This window comes from Papio anubis, chromosome X, assembly GCF_008728515.1.
Source record: "Papio anubis isolate 15944 chromosome X, Panubis1.0, whole genome shotgun sequence".
Classification (NCBI taxonomy): domain Eukaryota; kingdom Metazoa; phylum Chordata; class Mammalia; order Primates; family Cercopithecidae; genus Papio; species Papio anubis.
In genome coordinates, this window is record NC_044996.1 from 97,146,291 (window position 1) to 97,171,216 (window position 24,926).

At 44.1% G+C, this 24,926-nt stretch overlaps 2 protein-coding genes across 4 annotated transcripts in view; one reads left to right on the top strand and one right to left on the bottom strand.

The window, feature by feature from the left end:
* Window positions 1–24,926, bottom strand: part of LOC116272089 (putative protein SSX8) — a 54,922-nt gene that overhangs the window by 12,582 nt on the left and 17,414 nt on the right. The gene's annotated exons all lie outside the window — the stretch shown is intronic.
* The window catches only part of LOC100998162 (putative protein SSX8), a 148,850-nt gene continuing 138,462 nt past the window's right edge, over window positions 14,539–24,926 (top strand). For 2 of the 3 annotated variants that reach the window (XM_031660924.1, XM_031660925.1), the window contains exons 1-6: window positions 14,539–15,332; window positions 15,788–15,902; window positions 16,606–16,701; window positions 18,543–18,592; window positions 20,565–20,700; window positions 23,082–23,186. In XM_031660924.1, coding sequence (XP_031516784.1) covers window positions 15,264–15,332; window positions 15,788–15,902; window positions 16,606–16,701; window positions 18,543–18,592; window positions 20,565–20,700; window positions 23,082–23,182 — 567 coding nt within the window. In that variant the 5' untranslated portion in view covers window positions 14,539–15,263 and the 3' untranslated portion in view covers window positions 23,183–23,186. Of the gene's footprint in view, window positions 15,333–15,787; window positions 15,903–16,605; window positions 16,702–18,542; window positions 18,593–20,564; window positions 20,701–23,081; window positions 23,187–23,649; window positions 24,241–24,926 lie in introns of those variants that run through there. The other variant, XM_021932649.2, reaches the window with a different exon arrangement.

A 24,926-nucleotide genomic window follows, 5' to 3' on the forward strand; every position in this document is an offset into this window, starting at 1 on the left:
AAGAAAACGCACTATCAACAAGTCACGGCTGAAGCTGTCTGTGCAGCGCTCACCAATCCCTGCCTTCCCTCCTCCACTTACAGGCAGTCACCTTAATTTGATGGCTTTTTATTCACATTCATGTTTGTATACATTTACCATTTACTTATTATCCATAAAAATATATGGTGGTGGTATGGTGACTTGTATGATAGCTGAGGCGGGAGGATTGCTTGAAGCCCAGATTTCGAGGCTACAGTGAGCTATGATTGCACTACTGCACTCTAAGCTAGATGACAGAGTGAGAGTCTGACTCAAAAAAAAGAGAGAGAGAGAGAGAGAGAGAAGCCAAGAGGAAGATGGTAGGGTAGGTGTGTGTGTTTGGGGGTTTGGGGATAGGGTGCCAGGATGCCACAGAGACAGTTGGGCTCATCAGAACAGACGCCTAAGGGAGAGAAATGTGCAGGATACAGATATGAGCTCCACTGTGGCCAGTCCCTGCCCTCGGCCCTGACAGGATACAGAAGAGCAGAACACCCAGAAGCTGTCTTGCAAATTTTCTCTTCACAAAAGGAAAATGTGGGGTACTTTCTGCAGCCTAAAAGTAGCCAAAGCAGAAAAAGGGATGCTCACGTGTCCCCAGACTTGTGTGTGCCTAGAACGTTCTGTTACTGAGTTTAGTCATGGCCTCATACTTTCTCTTCATATACACAGAGATGATTTTCTCCAAGGCTTTCATCTTTTCCCACTTTTTCTTAGAGAAATATTTGGGAATATCATCAAAGGCCTAGGAAAAAAAGAAAAAGGAATTCTGGCAGTGTCTCAGCTAGGGATGTCTGCCATTCAGCTGGAGCCGCTTCCTGTGTGCTGGATCTGGGAAGTGGGGATGATAATCTGTCCTGGTTGATGCCATGGCTAACTGACAGAACATGGGGGACCTACACTAGCTTGTACTCTGCCACACAGTAGGGCTTTAATGCTGCTGGCTGACTCTCTTCCCACCTTCCAGAATGGACTGAGAGTCACCAAATGAAGTGCAAGATCACAGACTTGTCTCCAGGGATACTAGGTGATGACAGAGTGAGGGTGGGAGGCTCCCAAGGGTCCAGATCTCCCCCGAGACCCTGCTCCTTATCCCCAGTATCTCTGTCCTCCCCTCCTCAGAAACCTGCTCACTCCCACTGTCCCCTGGGCCACTGCTTTGCCCCTCCAGGTCACCTCATCTTTTGTATCTTCTCTGGTATTTGAGCATCATCCCTGGGCCTCTTTGCACAGGCGTCATCTCTATTAACGGCACCAAGACCAGTCTGACCTGCAAGAGAAACAGCCTGAGTCTTTAGGGAGAAATCTGTGAAGGCCGGTCACACTCAGTCACCTGGAATCAGGTGTTGCATTTCTCCATCCAGGGCTTATCTGTCCGTGAGTAAGGGGAGAAGTCAGATGGAAACAGGGAGCCAGGGGTCTCTGGGAGAAGTGTTGATTGTGGATGACAGGTTTCCTATGGGCATAGCAGCCTTGAGTCTTTGGGAGGGGGTTGGCTACTGTTGTTAGTAGTTTCCCCGGGACTAGGCTTACCCTGAAAGATGTACAGACCCCTGTTGGGGAGGCAGAGATGTGACTGTGTAATTGTATTGAGTGGGGGCGTTCTGACACCCCCACTCAATATATAAAGTCCCAGAGATAACATGGTCTCTCTGGTGATGGATCTGTTCAGGCAGAGTGATGGGGGGTTCTGTTCTGTTGAAGAGAAATGAGTATCTCTAATATGAACGGGTTTAGAGGCTATTAATGGGTGACTTGTAAATTATTAGAAGGAAGAGAGCTAGAATTTCTGAGACTACAAGAGCCCGCCATCACTTAGAGAGAATGTGGGGCATTTCAAGATGCAACAATCAGCCAGGAGCAGTGGCTCACACCTGTAATCCCAGCACACTGAACAATCCTTCTGCCTCTATCTCAGGACTACAGGCATGTACCACCCCACCCCGACTAAAATTTTTATTTTTGATTTTTTTAGTAGAGACCGTTTTGCTATGTTGACCAGGTTGGTCTCGATCCCCTGGGCTCAAGCAATACTCCCACCTCAGCTTTGAGATTACAGGCATGCAATACCCTGCCTTTTGCTATGTTTCCCAAGCAGGTGAGCCACTGGGCCCAGTCAGTAGTTCATTTTTATTACTGAGTAGTATTCCACGGTACAGATGTACCACAGTTCAACCATTTGCTTATTGTAGAACATATTGATTATTTCCAGCTTTTGGCTATTACAGTAAAGCTGCTATGAACAATTATGTACAAGTTTCTGGATAGGCATACGTTTTAATTTCTCTGAAGTGTAATTGTTGAATTGTATGGTCATTACATGTTTCATTTTATAAGAAACTACCAAACTGCTTTCCAGAGTGGCTGTAAGATTTTACCTTCCCAGAAGCATTTTACTAGATGTCCAGTTTCTCCGCATCCTTGTCACCACTTGGTGTTCTCACTATGTCTTTTATTTTAGCTATTGTAATAAGTGTGTAGTGATACCACATCATGGTCTTAGTTTGTACCTAATGAAGCAAATGAGCATTGAGCATCTTTTCATGTGCTTATTTGCTTGTTTCCTCTTCAGTGAAATGTATGTTCACATCTTTTCATGATTTTCTAATTGGATTATTTGTTTGTATTTTTTACCGTTGAGGTTTTTTTATTATTATTATTATTTTTCTTGAGACAGAATCTCGCTCTGTTACCCAGGCTGGAGTGCAGTGGCACGATCTTGGCTCACTCCAATTTCCGCCTCCCAGGTTCTAATGATTCTCATGTCTCAGCCTCCCACATAGCTGGGATTACAGGCGGGCATCATCATGCCAGTCTAATTTTTGTATTTTTAGTAGAGATGGGTTTTTGCCATGTTTCCCAGGCTGGTCTCGAATTCCAGGCCTCAAGGGATCTGTCCTCCGTCCACCTTGACCTTTCAATATGCTGGGATTACAAGCTCGAGCCACCACGCTCAGCCTACCATTGAGTTTTGAGAGTACTACACATATCCATTATATATTCTGGATGTGAGTCCTTTCTTGGATATGTGGTTTGCAAACATTTTCTCCTAGTCCAGACCCTGTTTTTTCGTCCTTTTAACAGGGTTTCTTGCAGAGCACAAGTTTTAAATTGGATGTAATCTAATTTATTTGTTTTCCTTATGGATTGTGCTTTTTGAACCATTGACTATGCCCTAGATCTCAGACATTTGTCCTGTGCTTTCCTGCAAAAGTTTGTTTTTTAGTTTTATATTTTAGATTTAAATCTATGATCCACTTGAGGTTTTTTGGTATAAAAATATGAAGATTAGGTCTTTTTTTTTTTTTTTTTTTTTGCCTATGGATATGCAACTGCTCCAGCACCATTTGTTAAGCAGACGATCCTTCCTTCTTTTTGTCTCTTTGTAAAAAATCAGTGTGGGGCTATTTCTAGGTTCTCTATTTTGTTCCAGTGATCTGAGTGTCTATTCTTCTCCCAATACTACAGTCTTGATTCCTGTAGCTATATAAGAAGTACTGAAATGTGGTAGAGCCATTCCTCCCACCTTATTCTTCTTTTCCAAAAATTGTCTTAGCTATAAAAATATTTTTTGAGATGGAATCTCACTTGTGTCGCCCAAACTGGAGATCAGTGGGGTGATCTTGGCTCACTGCAACCTCCGCCTCCTCTCAGCGGCCCGAGTAGCTGGAATTTCAGGTGTGCACCACCACACCTGGCTGATTTTTGTATTTTTAGTAGAGAGGGGATTTCACTATGTTGGCCAGGCTGGTCTTGAACTCCTGACTTCAAGCGATCCACGGGTCTCGGCCTCACAAAGTGCTGGGATTATAGGCGTGAGCCACCATGCCCAGCGTTGTCTAAGCTATTGAAAATTTGTTACAGCAGCAATCAAAAATGAAAACACATGGAAACATTTATTAGTGAAATAAAATAGAAGGTCAAGAAACAGACTAATCTATATGCAAACTTCAGCATGCATTTCCAAACAGGGACAAAAGATGATGGCTTGTATAATAAATGATTGCTTGACAAGTGTCTATCCATTTGAAAAAATGAAGATTAAATCCTTACTTTGAACCACATAAAATAATAAATTCTAAAAATTCAGTGACTTAAATGTGAAAATGTGAAGTCATAAAGAACTAGATGAAAATTTAGGAAAATATTACCATGTAAGACATCTTGAGTTGGCATAGGCACTTCCTGACATTACACCAAGGCTATAAACAATGAATCTGACAAATTTAAAAATGTAAAAATTAAAGTATCATCTAATTCAAAAGACACCATAAACAACTGTTTTAAAAGGCAAATTTTGGGGAAATTGGTGAAGCATCCACAACAAATTAAAAGTAACCATCTCTAATATACAACAGAGCTTTTGCATATCAATAAGAGAAACTGGAACAACCCAATGAAAAAAATGTGTTCAGGCATGGCACTACTTCACCGTACAACAGAAAAGGATTACAAAATAGAATGTATGAAATGAAAATAATAAAGGAAATGGAGAATAGATCCCAGAAGTTTCAACATTCATCCAATAAAAGTTCCAGAGATACACCAGGGGCAGTGACTCATGCCTGTAATCCCAGCACTTTGGGAAGCCGAGGTGGGTGGATCACCTGAGGTCAAGAGTTTGAGACCAGCCTGGCCAACGTGGTGAAACCCCATCTCTACTAAAAATTAAAAAAATTAGCCAGGCATGGTGGCATATGCCTGTAATCCTAGCTGCTAGCAGTGCTGAGGCAGGAAGATCACTTGGACCTGGGAGGCAGAAGTTGCAGTGAGCCGAGATTGTGCCACTGCACTCCAACCTGGGCAACAGAGTGAGACTCTATTTCAAGAAAAAAAAAAAGAAGAAGTTCCAGAGATAGAGAATAGAAAGACTGGGCCGGGCGCCGTGGCTCATGCCTGTAATCCCAGTACTTTGGGAGGCCAAGGCAGGCAGATCACCTAAGGTCAGGAGTTTGAGATCAACCTGGCCAACATGGTGAAACCCCATCTCTACTAGGAGTTGGTGGAGGGCGCCTGAAATCCCAGCTATTTGGGAGTTCAGAACAGCTCCCAGTAACAAAACCCTTGATGGTTTGGCCCAACTCGGGGATGACATGTCTTCGAGTGGGAAAAGGTCAGAGGCCACAGATGGAGGATCAGCCCAGATGGAGCTTTCTAAGTTGCATCCTTTTTTTTTTTTTTTTTTTGTCCTTGTTTTCTGGAAGGCTTATTACCTGTTCTGTGAACATGCAGAGCAGACACTTGGCAGGGCAGACCCAGTGCTAACCCAAAGTGGTGTGATAACATTAAGGAATGGGGGCTTGGAAAGTTCCTAGAAAAAGTGCAGACTCATCAAAGCTGGCCAGTAACTGAGCATTCCTTTCCTACCTCTCCCTCTGACCTCTGAGCTAGGCAATTACAACCAATATCACTCACCCATAGACTCCCTTCACACTGTAAGGCAGAAATCCTGTAAGTGTCTCTGGGGACTCATAGGCTAGGGGCCGGAAAGAAAAATTGACTCAGCTCAGCTCTGGAGGCTCTGTACCCTAAGACCTATCTATCCAGAAACCCTGAAACTCATGTGGAGTGTCTGGGCTGACACATCTTCCCAGGAAGAAAGAGTTATACAGAAAAACTATCTGATAGGCCAGGTGTGGTGGCTCACGCCTGTAATCCCAGTACTTTGGAAGGCCGAGGTGGGATGATCACCTGAAGTCAAGAGTTTGAGACCAGCCTGACCAACATGGCGAAACACCATCTCTACTAAAAATACAAAATTAGCTGGGGGTGGTGGTGCATGCCTGTAACCCCAGCTACTCAGGAGGCTGGGGCAGGAGAATCACTTGAACCTGGGAGGCGGAGGTTGCAGTGAGGTGAGATCACACCATTGCACTTCAGCCTGGGCAATAGTGAAACCATCTTAACAACAACAACAACAAAAGGCTGGGCATGGTGGCTCACGCCTGTAATCCCAGCACTTTGAGAGGCTGAGGCAGGCGGCTCGCCTGAGATCAGGAGTTCGAGACCAGCCTGACCAACATGGTGAAACCCCATCTGTACTAAAAATACAAAAATTAGCCTGGCATAGGGTCACACGACTGTGGTCCCAGTTACTCAAGGAGCTGAGGAAGGAGAATTGCTTGGACTCCGGAGGCAGAGGTGCAGTGAGCCAAGATCGAGTCACTGCACTCCAGCCTGGGTGAAAGAGCAAGACTCTGTCTCAAATACATAAATAAAAAGAAAACCTATTGCATAGATTGGATATGAAAATATTAACTGCTCAAATACATAATTCAGTGGAATAGGTTGGATATTAAAACTGATATAGTTGAAAAAGCAATTACTGAGTTGAGGAAATGAGTCTAAAGAATTCATAAAAGTAATCGGTAATGGATAGAGATGAAGTAAATGAAAGAAAAGTTAATTAGTAGGGAGGATAGAAGAACAAATGTTGAAATACATCCAATAGTAGCCTTATAAGAAGAGAATATAGTCATTAAAAAGGAGAGTGTACTTAAACAAGTAATGAATGAGAAGTTCTCAGATTTAGACAAATGTCTTAAGATTTAAAGGGATCATCGTACACACACACACAAGAACGGTGAAACGAAAAATTGTGAAAGACAAAAAAAATTTTTTTAATGATCAGAGAGAAATAGCAGGTTACTTACAAAGGAAAAATATTTAAACCTTCATCGGATCTCTCAAACACCACACTGGAGGCAAGGAAACAATGGTGTAATAACTCCAGTGTTGAACGAAAGGAATTTTTTTTTTTTTTTGAAACAGAGTCTTGCTTTGTCACTTATGCTGGCATGCTGTGGCATGATCTCGAATCACTGTAACCTCTGCCTCCCAGTTTCAAGTGATGCTCCTCCTTAGCCTCCTGAGTAGCTACAGGTGCACACCACCACACCCAGCTAATTTTTGCACTTTTAGTAGAGATGGGGTCTCGCCATGTTGGCCAGGCTGATCTGGAACTCCTGACCTGGGATGATCTACCCACCTTGGCCTCCCAATGTGCTAGGATTATAGGGGTAAGCCACTGCTCCCAGCAAAAGAAAGGAATTTTTGTATTTGGTGGGGTAAGGCAAAGTCAGACATATAATACTTCAGGAGATTGAAGACAGAGGGAAATGTTAAAGCAAACAACTATATATTGCACTTATTAAAGGCTGTAAGAAAGGGCCAGCTGCAGTGGCTCATGCCTGTAATCCCAGCACTTTGGGAGCCCGAGGCAAGAGGAGTGGTTGACACCAGGAATTCAAGACCAGCCTGGGCAACATGGCGAAACCCTGTCTCTACAAAACATACAAAATTAGATGGGCATTTCAAGTTCCTGAGTCTGTAGAGAATTAAAAAAAAAAAAAATACCTGGGTGTGGCAGTGCATACCTGTAGTCCCAGCTACTCGGGAGACTGGGGCAGGAAGATTGCTTGGGCCCTGGAGTTTGAGGCTGCAGTGAGCTAGAATTGGGTCACTGCACTCCAGCCTGAGTGACAGAGTAAGACTTTGTCTCTGAAAATTAAAAAAAAAAAAAAGATCGTAAGGACGATTTTACTACTATGATAAGTACAGGGACCACTGCAATGGGGTCCTGCTGTGGGAGAGTGATATTAGGATATTAGGATTGACTTCAACTCCACCGAGGACAAGTGGGGATTTGTAGTCAAGGAGTAGGAGCGGGGGGTCAGAAGATGGGAAATTACTTGGAGGAAACCTCAGGGGCAGGGAGACTCAGGTAAAACTGACTTGACAGGATTTTTGCTGAAACAGGCTAAATGGACAGAGTCCCTGGATGAAGGACAAAGCCCGAGGTTGGGACCTAGTCAGAAACCGAACTCAGAGGAGCCCCACTTAAGTTTGGTCAAAGGAGAGTGTCTCTGTCCGAAAGCATGAGCAATAAAGTCAACAGCAGTAAAATGAGTGGATCACAAAGGAGAATTTTTGTGTATTGCTAAGCAGGACTCTGCTTTAACCACTGTGAAAGTTTATTATGTGAAGTGAGTCGTTCTTATTTTTTTTTTTTAAGTTCTTATTTGCAGAGGAAGACTTCAGGTATTATGCTTCAGAGAGAACAGGTTGTAACAAGTTCTGTTTTGTTTTTTTTTTTTTTCTTTTTGAGATGGAGTCTCGCTATGTTGCCAGGCTAGAGTGCAGTGGCTCCTTCTCCGCTCACTGCAACCTCCAGCTCCCGGGTCAAATGATTCTCTTGCCTGAGCCTCCTGAGTAGCTGAGACTACAGGTATGTGTCACCACGCCCGGCTAATTTTTTTGTATTTTTAGTAGAGATAGGGTTTCACTGTGTTAGCCAGGATGGTGTTCATCTCCTGACCTCATGATCCACCCTCCTCACCCCCCTAAAGTGCTGGGATTACAAGGGTGAGCCACTGCGCCCGGCCAACATGTTTCCTATCAGACTTCAAGTCTGTGTTGATGTTGATGCCAGAGAGGTATAATGAGGCATGTCTGATCCCCACTTCCTGTCATGGCCTGAAACCATCTCTCAGGTTAAATTTTAAAAGAGCCATGGCTGAGGAGGAAGTCCATTCAGATGCTTGGGGGCAGGGGGCTTAGGATTTTATTTTTTATTTACAAGTCCTATAAGATAAAACTGCATAAATTTTAAAGAACAAGTTTCTTACCTGATGTATGGACCACACAAAAAGTTCACCAAACTGTCCAATGCCATAACCAGAGATACTGAAATGACAGATCAGGATGAGAAGTTGATGTTTCCACACTGTAGACAGCTTTTCCCAAGATGTCAGAATAAGTCTTCATATCATAAGGAGACTCTTACCCTTTATTTAATGTCTACATTTTTCACTTGACAGACCCTGATCCCTAAATCCTTTACTTCAACTAGTGGTCCCTTTTATAGAGTTGGCACACTGCTTTAATTCAACCCAGTCCTAAAATGCTACCCAAAGACTATAAAAGGCCTCATTCACTTCCCCCACTATCTTTTGATTTGTTTAGTTGGTGGCCTCTAGGCTTGGGATCTTCGTTCAAAACCATTGTACAAACCAAATTTATTATACTATTGCTAATTATAGCTGGGTGCAGTGGCTCACGTCGGTAATCCCAGCATTTTGGGATGCCAAGGAGGGCAGATCACTTGAGGACAGGAGTTCAAGACAAGCCTGGCCAACATGGTGAAACCCTGTCTCTACTAAAAACACAAAAATTAGCTGGGCGTGGTGGTGGGCACCTGTAATCCCAGCTACTCGGGAGGCTGAGGCACAAGAATCACTTGAACCTGGGAGGTGGAAGTTGCAGTGAGCAACTTTGCTCACTGCAGTGGCTGGATCGCACCACCCTGGGCTACAGAGGAACACTCCATCTCAGAAAAACAAAAACAAAAATGAAAACTTAATAAACGCAGTCAGGAAACTATCTTAAAACACAAAATCCCCATTTTTTTTTGACTGATTGTTTAAAAGAAAAACAGATCAACATGTTAAGAAAACCTATTTCAAACCTAGAGGAGCAGACTCACCCTGCTTCAGTGCACCCTTGACACTAATGTTCAATTTTTAGAAAAACTGATAAACAATTTATTTTCAATCCCAACTAATCTGATCATATGTAAGACTCCTTTTCCAAGGCTCTTCCTTCATAAACCCTCAACAACTTGCCTAGAGATTCCATCATTTTTTATCCCCAGTCTTAGTCCCATAATTTTTCATTTTTATATTGGACTCCAATCCAAGTACTAGTAAAATGTTAGAGGAAAGGGATAAACGGAGGAAAGGACTCTTAAGCAAAAAGGATCCAGGGAAATTCTCAGCCTATCAAGATTGCAAAAGACACTAAAATTAGGAGAGGCACTGTCAGGAAGGTATGCTCTATCAGGAAGGTATGCTCTAGAGAGAAAGTCAAGAATGGGGCCATGTTTGCTAGTGCTGAAGAGACTAGGCACATGACTCAAGGAGCTCTTCCACTATGCTCAGCCATAGCCGGTAATAGAAATGATATTATCTGGGAAAGATCCACAAAGGACCTGCTGGTCTAAAGGTGTGAATCACTATGACATACATTCTGAGAGGAGGGCTATGGGACCAGAGGGGAGAGCTTCAAGCTACAGAAGATTTTTCTGGGTCCTTGAAAACAAATGGAATTTGTCCTGCTAGATTTCAAAATGGTTGGAAGCAGCGACTCCTTCCTTTCTTCCATTTTCTCCCATTTGAAATGGAAACATCTGTAACTATTATCCTACACCTGCCCTGCCACTGTATTTTTGGAACAGATAACTTGTTTTCTAGTGTCACGAATTCACAGCAGGAGAATTTTGCCCCAGGATGTTTCATAACCAGAGTCTCATCCATATCTGTTTTAGATGAGGAGACTTGGTACTTCTGAACTGATCTTATTTGGATAAGATGTCAGACTTCTGCGAATGTTGCATGGTTTGAGACATTTGAGGATTTGGGGATGGGGTGCATGTATTTTGCACGTGGAAGAGATGTGAATCCTCGGGAGCCAGAGGGCAGGCTGTGGTAGACTGAACAATGCCCCTCCAAAAGATAGCCACATAGTAACCCCTGGAACCTGTGAGTGTTAACTTACAACAAAAAAAGTGATTATGTTGGTCAAGTGTGGTGGCTCGCACCTGTAATCCCAGCATTTTGGGAGGCTGAGGCCAGTGGGTCACGAGGTCAGGAGTTCAAGACCAGCCTGGCCAAGATGGTGAAACCCTGTCTCTACTAAAAATACAAAAATTAGCTGAGCATGGTGGCAAGCACCTGTAATCCCAGCTACTCGGGAGGCTGAGGCAGAGAATTGCTTGAACCCAGGAGGCAGAAGTTGTAGTGAGCTGAGATCACACCTCTGCACGCCAGCCTGGGTGACATAGTGAGACCCCGTCTCAAAAAAAAAAAAAAAGAAAGAAAAACGTAATTGTGTTAAAGATCCTGAGATGGGGAGATTCTCCTGGATTATCTGGGTGGGCCCTAAATGTAACATTGAATGTCCTTATCAGATTGAGGTAGGGAGATCTGACACAGCGAGAAGAGAAGAAGGCAGTATGACTGCCATGATTTGAATGTCCCCACCAAAACTTGTGTTGAAATGTAATTGCCATTGTAACAATATTAAGAGGTGGGGCTGTGAGGAAGTGATTAAGGCCATTATCAAAAGATTGGATTAGTTATCACGAGACTGGGCTTGTTATAAAAGGGAGTTTAGCCACATTTTCTCTGTCTGTCTCCTGCACTTGCTTTTGTCTTTCATCCTTCCATCATAGCACAACCCTTACCAGATGCCAACGCCATGCTCTTGGACTCCTAGCCTCTAGAACTGTACACTAAATAAACTTCTATCCTTTATAAATTACCCAATTTGTGGTATTCCGTTATAGTAACAGAAAACAAACAAAGGCAATGACCATGGAGATAGAGATTAGAGTGATGCAGCCATGCATTAGTCCATTCTCATGCTGCTATAAAGAACTGCCCGAGACTGGGTAATTTATAAATGAAAGAGATTTAACTGACTCACAGTTCCGCATGGCTGGGGAGGCCTCAGGAAACAATCATGGCCAAAGGTGAAGAGGAAGCAGATACTTTCTTCACATAGTGGCAGGAGACAGAAGTGCCAGCAGGGGAAATGCCAGACGCTTATAAAACCATCAGATCTCGTGAGAACTCACTGTCACAAGAAGAGCAAGGGGAAAACCTCCCCCACTGGGATTTTTAATCCGTGGGGATTACAATTTGAGATAAGATTATGGAAATTATTTTCATTAAAAATAAATAAATACATAAATAAAAGCACAGATTTTGGACTCAGTTCAACTTCTGGGTGAATCCCAGCTGTGTCACCCACTGACCTTGAGCAGACTGCTTAATTCTCTGAGCCTCAGTCTCAACATCTGCACACTGGGGATGATAATAGTATTTAACTCAAGAGAAGGTTGTGAAAATCAATGGGAAGATGCACATAAAGGGCTTTGTGCTGGGCTCAAGGGCCATTGCCCTGTCCCTGCCCTAAGAGAGCTCCCTGTCATCCTGGGGGGATCTTAGAGAGATCAGGGCTGTACATGGAAAGCCTAGAGAGGAATGGGGACTTGTTGGAGGTGCTAGGGATGGGGGTAAGGGAGACTTCTTAGACAAATTGACTTATGAGCTCCCTGATGAACACAGTGGGCCCTAATTACATACTCTTTTTAATACTATTATTATAAATATTATTAATATCAATGGGTAAAATATATTTCTGGTTTTTTGGTCTTTTAGAAAAAAACATATATAGAAGTGAGTTTTTTTAGTTTAAATTTCTTTTTAAAAAATTTTTTTATAGAGATGGGGGTATCACTATGTATCCCAGATTGTTCTGGAACTCCTGGCCTCAAGTGATCCTTCCACCTCCTGCCTCACCCTCTCAAAGTGTTGGGATTACAGGCATAAGCCACTGGGACTGACTCATTGAAATTTTTCTTTCTTTCTTTCTCTCTATCTCTCTCTCTCTTTTTTGGACAATATCTTGCTCTGTGGCCCAGGTAGGCAGCAGTTGCCGAATCATGGCTCACTGCAACCTCGTACTCCTGGGCTCAAGCAATCTTCCTAACCCAGCATCCTGAGTAACGGACTACAGGCACACCACCCCACCTCGCTAATTTTATTTTGTGTGTGTGTAGAGAAAAGAGACAGGGTATCGCTCTGTTGCCCAGGCTGGGGTGCACTGGCGTGATCGTGGCTCACTGCAACCTCTGCCTCCCGGGTTCAAGCGATCCACCGGCTGTGGCCTCCCAAAGTGCTGGGATTACAAGAGTGAGCCACCGTGCCCGGCCCAAATTTCTTACGTTACTACAGAGTTCCTAGGAAAAATCCCATACATGAAAAAGTTAGAAGCTGACAGGAAGGATTTGAGATGGCGACCTGCTTCGTATACACTGCTTATTAAAACTGGATAACAAATGCACCGTGGGGGGTGTGGGGGGGATAGGAAAAACGGCAAGACAAAACCAGCCCATGGGTACTCTGATTTTGAAAGGATTTAAAGAGAAAATCAGAGCATGCGTACTCTGAACTTGGAGTAGCCAATCCCAGGGGATGCTTTAGGCGGGAAAATCAGAGTCTCTGCCCTTGCTTTGAGGAGGTTCTGTCCCTGGAGCCTGGACTGAGAGACCCCACATCAGCTTGGCTTGTCCCGCCTACTGTTCTGACTTCTAATTGGCCAGATGGAGTTCACTGACTGCCCTGATTGGTCCATCATCCTGGGGCAGTGACATCACAGAATATTTTCTCCTCCTCCAGCCACACTTTGTCACCAACTGCTGCTGACCTCGCCACCACTACTTTGTCTCTGAGGTAGGTTCTCTTGAAGGGACACCCTAGATGGGCCAACGGGGGCAGATAGAAAAGGAGGAAGCCTCCGTAGGGGCCTCAAGTGCTTGGGCTTCCGAAAATCTTGAGGACTGAAAGACAACTAATGCCTTTCAGGGCGATCATCATGGAGGAGCCTCCCGCCTCGGCCTCGCGCCTACAGGCCTGTGCCGTCCCACCTCTGGAAACATTTTTTCATTTTTGTATTTTAGTAGAGGCGGGGATTCGTTATGTCGGCTGCCTGGGCTCAAGTAATCCTCCCACCTCGGCCTCGGGACTATAGGCACGCACCACTCCGCCCTCACTAATATTTTTTATTTTTCATTTTTTTTAGTAGAGACAGTTTCGCCATGTTGGCCAGGCTGGCCTCAACCGCCTGGGCTCAAGCAGTCCTCCCGCCTCGGCCTCGGGACTACAGGCAGGCAGCAACCTGCTCCCACTAATATTTTCTATTTTTCATTTTTTTAGTATGGATGGTTTCGCTATGTTTGCCAGGCTGGCCTCGACCACCTGGGCTTAAGCAATCCTTCCACCTCGGCCCTAGGACTACAGAAGTACACGACCCTTCCCACCCTTTTGTTTGTTTGTTTGGTTGATTTTAGTAGAAACCGGATTTCACTATGTTGGCCAGGCTGGCCTCAACCTCCTGGGCTCAGGCAATCCTTGCACCTTGGCCTCAGGACTACAGATGTGTGCCATTCCGCCCCTGCTAGTTTGTTGTTGTTATTGTTGTTGTTCTTTTTAGTAGAGACGGGGTTTCGCTATGTTGGCCAGGCTGGGCTTGACCTCCTGGCCTCAAGCCATCCTCCCACCTCGGCCTCAGAACTACAGGCAGGAACCACCTCGCCCATGCTGTTTTTTTTTGTTGTTGTTATTGTTATTAGTAGAAGTGGGGTTTTGCTATGTTAGCCAGGCTGGCCTCAACTTCCTGGGCTCAAGAGATCTCTTGCCTCAGCCTAGGGACTACAGGTGAGCACTACCCTGCCCCCACCAATACTTTTTATTTTATTTTATTTTTTTACTAGAGGGTTTTGCTAGGTTGGCTAGGCTGGTATCGACCTTGTGGGCTCAAGCGATCTGCCCCCCTTGGCCAGCCAAGGTGCTGAGATGTTACAGGCCTGTGCCACCACCCCCAGCTAATTTTTTTGCGTTTTTTTTTTCTTTTTCTTTTTTTTTTTTTGTAGAGATAGGGATTTTGCTATGTTTCCCAGGCTGATCTCAACCTCCTGGGCTCAAGCGATCTGCATGCCTCGGCCTCTCAAAATGCTGGGATTATAGCCATGAGCCACTGCGCCTGGCCGCTTGCTGCAACTTGAAACGCCACACATTCTCTCTAAGGGATGGCGGGCTCTTGTAGTCTCGGAGATTCTAGCTCTCTTCCTTCTAAAAATTTACAGGTAACCCAGTAATAGCCTCTAAATCTGTTCATGTTAGCGAAGGTCATTTCTCTTCAACGGAACAGAACCCCCCCATCCCTCTGCCTGATCAGATCCATTACCAAAGAGACCATGTTATCTCTGGGAGTCACTTCCCTTCCTTTATTGAATGAGTGGAGGCATCAGAATGCCCACACTCAATAAAATTACACAGTCACGTCCCTGCCTCCCCAACAAGGGTCTGTACATCTTTCAGGGTAAGCCTAGCTCCAGGGAAACTACTAACGACATTGGCTAACCCCCTCCCAAAGACTCAAGACTGCTTTGCCCATAGGAAACCTGTCATCCCAATCAATACTTCTCCCAGAAACTCCTGGCTCCCTGTTTTCATCTGACTACTCCCCATGTCCTTACTCAGGGACAGATAAGCTCCCAATGGAGAAAAGGAACAACTGATTCCAGGTGACTGAGTGTGGCCGGCCTTCACTGATTTCTCCCTCCACAGGACCAAAGGTCTCAGACTGTTTCTCTTGCAGGTCAGACTGCTCTCGGTGCCATGAATGGAGACAACGCCTTTGCAAAGAGACCCAGGGATAATGCTAAAACATCAAAGAAGAGAAGCAAGGTGAGGTGATCTGGAGGGGGCATAGCAGTGGTCCAGGGAACAGAGTAGGGTGACCAAATTTCTGAGGAGGGGAGGACAGAGGTACTGGGAACAAGGAGCAGGGTCTCTGGGGAGATCTGGACCCTTGGGAGCCTCCCACCCTCACTCTGTCATCACCTAGAATCCCTGGAGACAAGTCTGTGACCCTGCACTACATTTGGCGACTCTTAGTCCATTCTGGAAGGTGGGAAGAGAGCCAGCCAGCAGCATTAAAGCCCTACTGTGTGCCATGGGAGAAGCTAGGGTAGGTCCCCCATGGTCTCTGAGTTAGCCATGGCATCAACCAGGACAGCTTATCATCCCCACTTCCCAGATCCAGCACAAGGAAGCAGCTCCAACTGAATGGCAGACATGCCTAGCTGAGTCACTGCCAAAATTCCTTTCTTTCTTTCTTTCTTTTTTTTTTTTTTTTGTAGGCCTTCGATGATATTGCCAAGTACTTCTCTAAGAAAGAGTGGGAAAAGATGAAATACTCGGAGAAAATCAGCTATGTGTACATGAAGAGAAACTATGAGGCCATGACTAAACTAGGTAACAGAAAGTTCTAGGAACAGACAAGTCTGGGGGATACATGAGCATCACTTTTCCTGCCTAGGCTACTTCTTAGGCTGCAGAAAGCACCCCACATTTTCCTTTTGTGAAGGAAAAAATCGCAAGGCAGCTTCTGGGTGTTCTGCTCTTCTGTATCCTGTCAGGGCTGAGGGCAGGGACTGACCATGGTGGAGCTTGTACCTGGACCCTGCACTTTTCTCTCCCTTAGGCGTCTGTTCTGATGAGCCCAACTGTCTCTGTGGCATCACAGCACATCTCCCACCCTACCTTCCTCCTCTCGGCTTGGCGCTCTCTCTCTCTCTCTCTCTCTTTCTCTTTTAATTTTTTTTTTTTTTTTTTTTTTTTTTTTTTTTTTTGAGCCAGACTCTCACTCTGTCACCTAGGCTAGAGTGTAGTAGTGCAATCATAGCTCAATGCAGCCTCGAACTCCTGGGCTTAAGCAATCCTTCTGCCCAGCCTATGGATTAGCTGAGCCTACAGGCACATGTCACCATGCCCAACTAATTTTATTTTATATTTTGTAGATATGGGAGTCTCTCTATGTTACCCAGGCTCATCTTGAACTCCTGGCCTCAAGCAATCTTCCCACCTCAGCCTCCCAAAGTGCTGATACTACAGACATGAGCCACCATGTCAGGCCTAAGTTTGTGTCTTAAGGAATAAACATTTTGCTTCTTTCTAGGTTTCAATGTCACTCTCCCACCTTTCATGCATAATAAACAGGCCACAGACTTCCAGGGGAATGATTCTGATAATGACCGTAACCACAGGAATCAGGGTGAGTAGATGGGAAGTGGCTGGAAAGGTCTCCTGAAGCCCAATTGCTTTTCAACTCAGCTACTTGGGAAAGATCCTCTGGCATTTGTTCCCTCATACACATCTGAGTTGAGTGAAAAAAAAAAATTGAATACAGAAAGTTAACTACAGAGGCCATTCATAAAATTCTTAAACATGCAAAACAGTAATATGTATTTTCATGGATAATAAGTTAATGGTAAATGCATAAAAACATAAATGTGAATAAAAAGCCATCAAATTGAGGAGACTGGCTGTAAATGGAGAAGGAGAGGGGCAGGGATTGGTGAGTGCTGCACAGACAGCTTCAGCCGTGACTTGTTGATAGTGTGTTTTGTTTTGTTTTTGTTTTTGTTTTGGACTGGAGATTCTCTCTTGTCGCCCAGGCTGGAGTGCAGCGGCATAGTCTCAATCCACTACAACCTCTGCCTCCCAGGTTCAAGCGATTCTCCTGCCTCAACCTCCTGAGTAGCTGGGATTACAGGCGCCCGCCACCATGCCCACCTAATTTTTGTATTTTTAGTAGAGACAGGGTTTCACCATGTTGGCCAGGCTGGTCTCAAACTCCTGACCTCAGGTGATCCACCCGCCTCAGCCTCCAAAGTGCTGGGATTACAGCCGTGAACTTCTGCACCCGGCCCGTTTATAGTGTTTCTAACATTCTGAATAAATAAATCAGATCTAACATAGTCATGGGGTAATGTTGAGATGGGACTGAACTCAACATTATTCCCCATACTTTTCTGTGTGTTTGAAATATTTCCTTTTTAAAGGACATGCTGTTCTTGCTAAACATTGTTAATGAATCAAAGGACAGTTAAGAAAATTTTAAAAGTGAAAAAAACAGAAAATGTTAAAAGTGTAGATCCGCCAAAAACTTCCACAGATTGTTTCATTAACAGCATGTAGATACTGGATAAATATCTTAAGAGAGAGGGTGATGAACACATTGTGTAATAAAGAACACTGTTTCTCTGTACTTTATTAAAACCAAATAGTCTTCTCATTCCCAAACAACCCTAATTCTCCGTGATGAGCTTGGAAGTGAGTTTGAAAGAGTGATCCCTCATCCAACACAGAGAGCTTTCCCAATTGTCAGTGAGCAAAGATAACATAGGGTGAAAAAAAGACAGGTTCTTGGGTAGAGATCTTTGTACACTTCAGGACTATTAGGGGAACATATGTGTTTACTTGGTCTTCTGCTCTGACAATACAATCATAAGACAAGGTCAGAATGTCCAAACTGTCTCCAATAGACCTATTACTGCCCAAGTAAACAGGCCAGAATCTACCATCTCCCTCATCACTATAAGAGATCTGAAAATCCAGTGCTTGAGCATCTGCCAAGTTTTTGACATTAAAGGAGTGTCTTTATACTGAAAATATTTCAGAACCACAGGACTAAATCATCCATGGTTCATTACAAATTTAACAGCTTAATTGACATACTTATGGTATGTGCACTTCACCCATTTGAAGTGTACAGTGATTTTTAGTTGTTGCACATCTTGAGTGGATACAGTTCAGATTCCCAATCAATTTAATTATTTGGGGAAAAGTAAAAGATACGTAATGACATAAGATGAGACTGTGATGGGGTTTAACCCCCATTTGATAAACCACGAGATGGAAAATTCTGAATTGATGCCACAGATAAATGCACCAACCATGACTAAACATAATTCAGAAACAAATCTGAAATAACTCCTCAACAGTGAGTGGACTCATAACCCTCCGCTGCAGAATGCCCTGATGCAACAGAAGTCTCTCTAGAGTTTGGAAATCTTTACCAACAAAGAAAAATGCTGATGTATTCTCTTTCAGTTGAACGTCCTCAGATGACTTTTGGCAAGCTCCAGAGAATCATCCCGAAGGTGAGTATCTCTCAAATCTAAAGGACTAGAGAACCTTTGTCCCTTCACGGATGTGAACACTGGTAACAGTGGGAGCATATAAAAAATGCCCTCATTGCCTCCTTCTCCCCATGTCTATCACAACACCTGATGTAGCATCAACGGCTTGATAATACTAAGAGTTGTGATCCTTAATACTTCTTTTGTTTTCATACTGTCGCCAGATACTTTTTTAAGCAGTTCACGTGGATTAATTAATTTAATCCATAAGAAGACCTCTATGACATTTCTGTTATTATCTCCAAATAGTAATGAATCACACACCTCAGTTGTCGTCCATATAAAATCCATGTTGTTGGCACAAATCTTCTAAGTTCTCTGAGCTCCAGATTCCTGGTCCATGAAATGGAAGTAAAGAATCGTAGTTCGTGTTATAGATCATAATTATCAGCAAATTAATAATAAAATGAGGCTATCAGGGTACAGAGATGTTAAAGAATTTTCCTGAGGTGCAGTGGCAGTGGTAGTCTAATCTAGAGCTCCAAGCCATTTAAAGCTCATTCACATTTGTATTTGTTTATGAAGTTCAGATGTTGCTCACTAGGGCTTTACCCCATAAGGCCTGCTGGTGCTTCCATTGAGACACCCACTCTCACAATGGGAAGGAGCAGCTGGCCCCTCCTCTATTACCGAGGCCGCTCACTCACATGGCTTAGGAATCGCTTTGACTGTTGGCCCCTCCTTGAGCTCCTTGAGGGCCTTGTCTGTACCTGGGGCATCTGGGAAGCCCCAGTCCCAGCCCAGGGGATCCCTCAGAGGCCCCTGAATGAGTGATTCCAGAAGTGCAGATTCAACTCTGGTTTAGATGGTAAAGGCATCTGGGAGTTGGGTTGCCAATGTGGAGAACGAATTCAAAGAAGGATCCAGAAAGGTATTCATTGTTATTATTATTACATTTGAACAATCTTTACAAGCTCAGAGAGGACTTTCCCTTAGTCTGTTTTCCATGTATTATTTACTATTTCATAAGTGAGGAAGCTGAGTAAAAGGTAGCTTAAGGGCCAGGCGTGGTGGCTCACGACTGTAATCCCAACACTTTAGGAGGCTGAGGTGGGCAGATCACGAGGTCAAGAGATTGAGACCATCCTGGCCAACATGGTGAAACCTCGTCTCTACTAAAAATATGAAACTTAGTGGGGCGTGGTAGCATCTGCCTATAGTCCCAGCTACTCGGGAGGCTGAGGCAGGGGAATCGCTTGAACAGGGAGGGGGAGATTGCAGTGAGCCGAGATCGCACTACTGCACTCTAGCCTGGTGACGCAGCGAGACTTTGTCCCCCTCCAAAAAAAGAAGAAAGCAGCTTAATATTGTTAGTCAGTAACACATCCCAATGTAACCAGAACTCGTATGGGCACCACCTCACTGAATTCCACATTCAGTGTTGGTGGCTCGGTAGGGTGTTATGCCATATCTGGTACTGCTTTGTTTGCTGCCTAGATTAATTTCAGCAAATCATTTCTTTCCCTCTCCCTTCCCTGTATTCATCTCCCCACAATACCTTTCCCAGCAGTGTTTTGTCCCCTCTCTTATGTTTTTACATTTACTCTCCCAGCAGCTGTCTACAAGCTTACATGGGATCCCTTATATCTTATAAAAGCTCTTCCTTTCGTAGACCTTGAGAATTCTTAGAATGCTATTTTTCTCCAAAGCTTCTGTGTACCACATTCTCAATGACATGGAGATTTCTGATGTTTGCACCAGTGTCAGTCTTAAAAGAGTGTGAAGATAAGCATTCTAGCCCTGGAAACCCCATTCATTTAGGCCATTCCTTTTGCTTCTGATCTCCCAGGTTTCTCTTATTTAGGTAAGTGTAACTCTGGCACCATTGTTGAGAACATTGATTAAGGTAATGCATGTGAAGACGCTTTGTAAGCTCAAAAGCACTATAGAAATGTGACTGATACTGTTTATCTGTGACCTTCACATTATAAAGATCATACCCAAGAAGCCAGCAGAGGAAGGAAATGATTCGAAGGGAGTGCCAGAAGCATCTGACCCACAAAACGATGGGAAACAGCTGTGCCCCCCGGGAAAAGCAAATACCTCTGAGAAGATTAACAAGAGATCTGGTAAGAGGAATCAATTCGGGAACAAGCCCTCTGGCTTCCCTGGCTATGTTCAGGTGTGTAGACTGAGTATGTGACGTGGATCCCAGACAAACCTGGTCCAGGCTGGGCTGAGGAGCTCGCCCAGCTCCAAATGAGACGTTAGACATGACTTCCAGAGACACAGACTGGAGTTGTCATCCATATTAAAAAAACCACGTGACTTGGGGCAAGTCTTCCAAATTTTCTCAGTTCCAGATTCCTAGTCCATAAGATGGAAATAAAGAATCATAGTTCATAAATTGTTTGGAGGCGTTAAATTAAATCTAGAAGGCCTGATGATGTGAAAGGTGCTCAAGCAATTCTATCTGTGATTACCTGGGATCATATCTTACTCAGCTCAATGCCTGATACCCAATACAGGTGTACTTCAGAGATATTGCAGGTTCGGTTCCAGACCACTGCAATAAAGAGAGTCACACACATTGTTTTCCATTTGTTTCGCAGTGCATTAAGAACATTATGTTTACACTATAGTGTACTCTACTATGTGCAATAGCGTTATGTGTAAAAATGTACATACCTTAATTTTAAAATAATTCATTGTTAAAAAGTGCTAACAATCTTCTGAGCCTTCATTGAGTCACAACTTTTTGCTGGTGGAGAGTTTTGCCTCGGTGTTGATGGCTGCTGGCTGATCAAGGTGGTGGTTGCTGGAGGATGGAGTGGCTGTGGCAGTTTCTTGAACACAATGAAATTTGCCACATCGATTAGCTCTCCCTTTCATGAAAGATTTCTCTGTAGTATGTGATGCTATTGGATAGCATTTACCCACATTAGAACTTCCTTCAAAGTTGGAGTGAATCCTCTCTAGCTGTGAAAGTTTTAGATGGCATCTTCTTCCAATAAAAAGGCTATTTTATCTATATTGAAAATCTGTTGTTTAGTGTAGCCACCTTCAACAGCGATCTTAGCTAGATCTTCTGTATAACTTGCTGCAGCCTCTCCATCAGGGTTTGCTGCTTCTCCTTGCACTTTTATGTTATGGAGACAGCTTCTTTCCTTAAACCTCATGAACCAACCTCTGCTAGCTTCACACGTTTCTTCTGCAGCTTCTTCACCTCTCTCAGCTTTCATGGACTTGAAGAGAGTTTGGGTGTTGCTCTGAATTAGACTTTGGCTTAAGGGAATGTTGTGGCTGGTTTCATCTTGTATCCTGATCACTCAAATTTCTCTATTTCAGCAGTAAGGCTGTTTTGCTTTCTTATTCTTCTATTCACTGGAGTGTTCGTATTATTATTTCCTTCAAGAACTTTTCCTTTGCAGTGTATACTATTATTTCCTTCAAGAACTTTTCATTTGCATACACAGCTTGGCTATTTGGTGCAAGAGGCCTAGCTTTCAGCCTGTCTTGGCTTTCAGCATGCCTTCCCCACTCAGCTTAGCCATTTCTGGCTTCTGATTTAATGTGAGAGACATGCAACTCTTCCTTTCTTTGGAACACTTAGCAGCCATTGTAAGGTTGCTAATTGTCCTAATTTCAGTATTGCTGTGTCTCAGGGAATAGGTAGGCCCGAGAAAAGGAAGAGAGATGGGGAACAGCTCATCGCTGGAGCAGTCAGAACACACAACATTGATCGATTACGTTCGTCATCTTCTGTGGGCACAGTTCCTAGTACCCCCAAAACATTTATACACAACATCGTGACTATAGTCAATAATAACTTAATTGTACATTTTAAAATAACTAAAAGGGTGTAACTGGATTGTTTGTAACACAAGGATGACTGCTTGACAGGATGGAGACCCTATTTTCCATGATGTGATTATTACGCATTGCATGCATGTATCAAAACATCTCACATACTCCATAAGTATAAACACCTACTATGTACCCACAAGAATAAAAAACAAAAATTATTTTAAAAGACTAAGAAACAAAAAAACAATTGCAGTAATAACATCAAAGCTCACTGATGACAGATCACCATAACAGATAGAATAATAATGGAAAAGTGTAAAATTGGTGAGAATTCCCCCCAGAAAATTGCAGTATCTGTGAAGCACTATAAAAACGATGTGCCATAAAACAAGGTATGCCTGTGTGCCCTTAGCAAATACATGCAGCATGAAAGGAGGTATGGGTGAATGTTCCTGTAAGTGAAGATGTTGGGAATCTAAACCTCACAACGGAAGGAGCCAGAAGCTAAAACTGTAATTGGCATTTGGTGTGTATTGGTGTGGGTCTAAGGTCTCAGCCTCTCTAAGCCAGAGAATGTGAAAAACTGGATAAAGAAGGCCCATGGGCACTTGGGAGCGGGGAGGCATCTCCTGTTTTTGAGAAAAAAGAGCCTAACACTCTCCAACCTACCCAACCCTCATCTTCCAACTCTTCTCCATCATAGGACCCAAAAGAGGGAAACATGCCTGGACCCACAGACTGCGTGAGAGAAAGCAGCTGGTGATTTATGAAGAGATCAGCGACCCTGAGGAAGATGACGAGTAACTCCGTAAGTGAACCTTCAGCTCATCCCCCACATCCCTGCAGATGTGCTGTTCTGTTACCGTACCGGTATCCCATCTTGTCACTTGTTCCCCATATCATTCCCTTCTCATAATTTTCTGGGGTACATCATTGAGGCTGAATGCTGAGATTTCCCATGCTCTTTCTACTCCCTATCCTGTATATCCAGTGATCCTTCCTACGCAGGATGCTGTGGACTCCCAAACCCCACGTCAGCCCTGATATGTGGGCCACATCTTCCTCTAGCCTAGGAATGGATAAACCAGGTGAGGAAGTCACTGTGGCATGAGCAGATGGTTCACTTCGAGGAACCATGGAAGGCGTGTGCAGGTCCTGAGGTAGGGCAGAATCGAAGTGTGCAGGTTCTACAGGTCAGGAGGAGTTGAGATTGAGTTACTGGGAATTGGGAACTCACTGTCACTTACCTTCCTTCTCTCTTCTCGCCTTAGCCTCGGGGATATGACACATGCCCGTGATGAGAAGCAGACCTTGGTGACCTTTCACGAACATGGGCATGGCGGCGGACCCCTTGTCATCAGCTGTATAGCAAGTGAAAGCGAGTGTTCACAACAGTGAAAAGTTGAGTGTCATTTTTCTTAGTGTTCCAAGACTTCGATGTTAGCATTTCCATTGTATTTTCTTACAGTATGCCATTCTGTTAGATACTAGCATTTTCATTGCTGAGCAAGACATATTAAATGCATATTTCGGTTTGTGTATCCATGCACCTATCTCAGAAAGCAAGTATTGTCAGGTATTCTCTGCATAGAACAGCACTACCCTCCTTTCTCCCCAGATATGACTACTAAGGGCAGTTCTGAGTGTTTAATTTCAGATTTTTTCCTCTGCATTTACACATCACACACACACACACACACACACACACACCAAGTACCAGTGAAAGCATCTCCCATCTGCTTTTCCCATTGCCATGCGTCCTGGTCAAGCCCCCCTCACTGTGTTTCCTGTTCATCATGTACTTCCCTCATCCGATTTTCCTGTATCAGTCGCTGACAGTTAATAAACATTTGCAAACGTTCCCCAGTTGTTTGCTCCTCTCATTACTGTGCACACAGCTCTATGCACGTGTGTGAATATTTCTTTAGAAAAGATTCTTAGAAGTGGAATTGCTGCGTCAAAGGAGTCATTTATTCAACAAAACCCTAATGACTGCGTACTCCTGCTGAGCGCTGTTCTAGGTGCTGGAGAGACATCAGGGAACAAGGCAGACAGATGTTCCTGACCACCATTCCAGAGGAGGATGTTTCCAGTTGTTGGCTGGTTTGTTTGTTTTTTCTAGGGATGGGGTCTTGCTCTCTCTAGGCTGGAGTGCAGTGGCATGATCATAGCTCAATGCCCCCTTGAACTTCTGGGCTCAAGCGATCCTCCCACCTTGGCCTCCTAAAGTGCTAGAATTCAGGCATGAGCCACCGCGCCTGGCCTCTAGTTTTTATTTTGATAGAGACCATACACTTCAGTCCTGGAGCAGGATTCTGCAGCAGATGATTGGGCATCTTGGCCTTTGCGCTCTGAACGATTTTCGGGTTCAAAGCCTGGGACGGCCCATTTGGGAGTATGTGGGAGGAGACACAGATGAAATCATCATCTGGGGAAGGTGGAGGAATGAGGAAGATATTTGCACGGTAGACCCTGTAATGGGCAGGGAATAGAAGAGTCCGCTTAGTCTCCATGCAGGGGAGCAACGGTGGGAAATTCCCCTGGACAG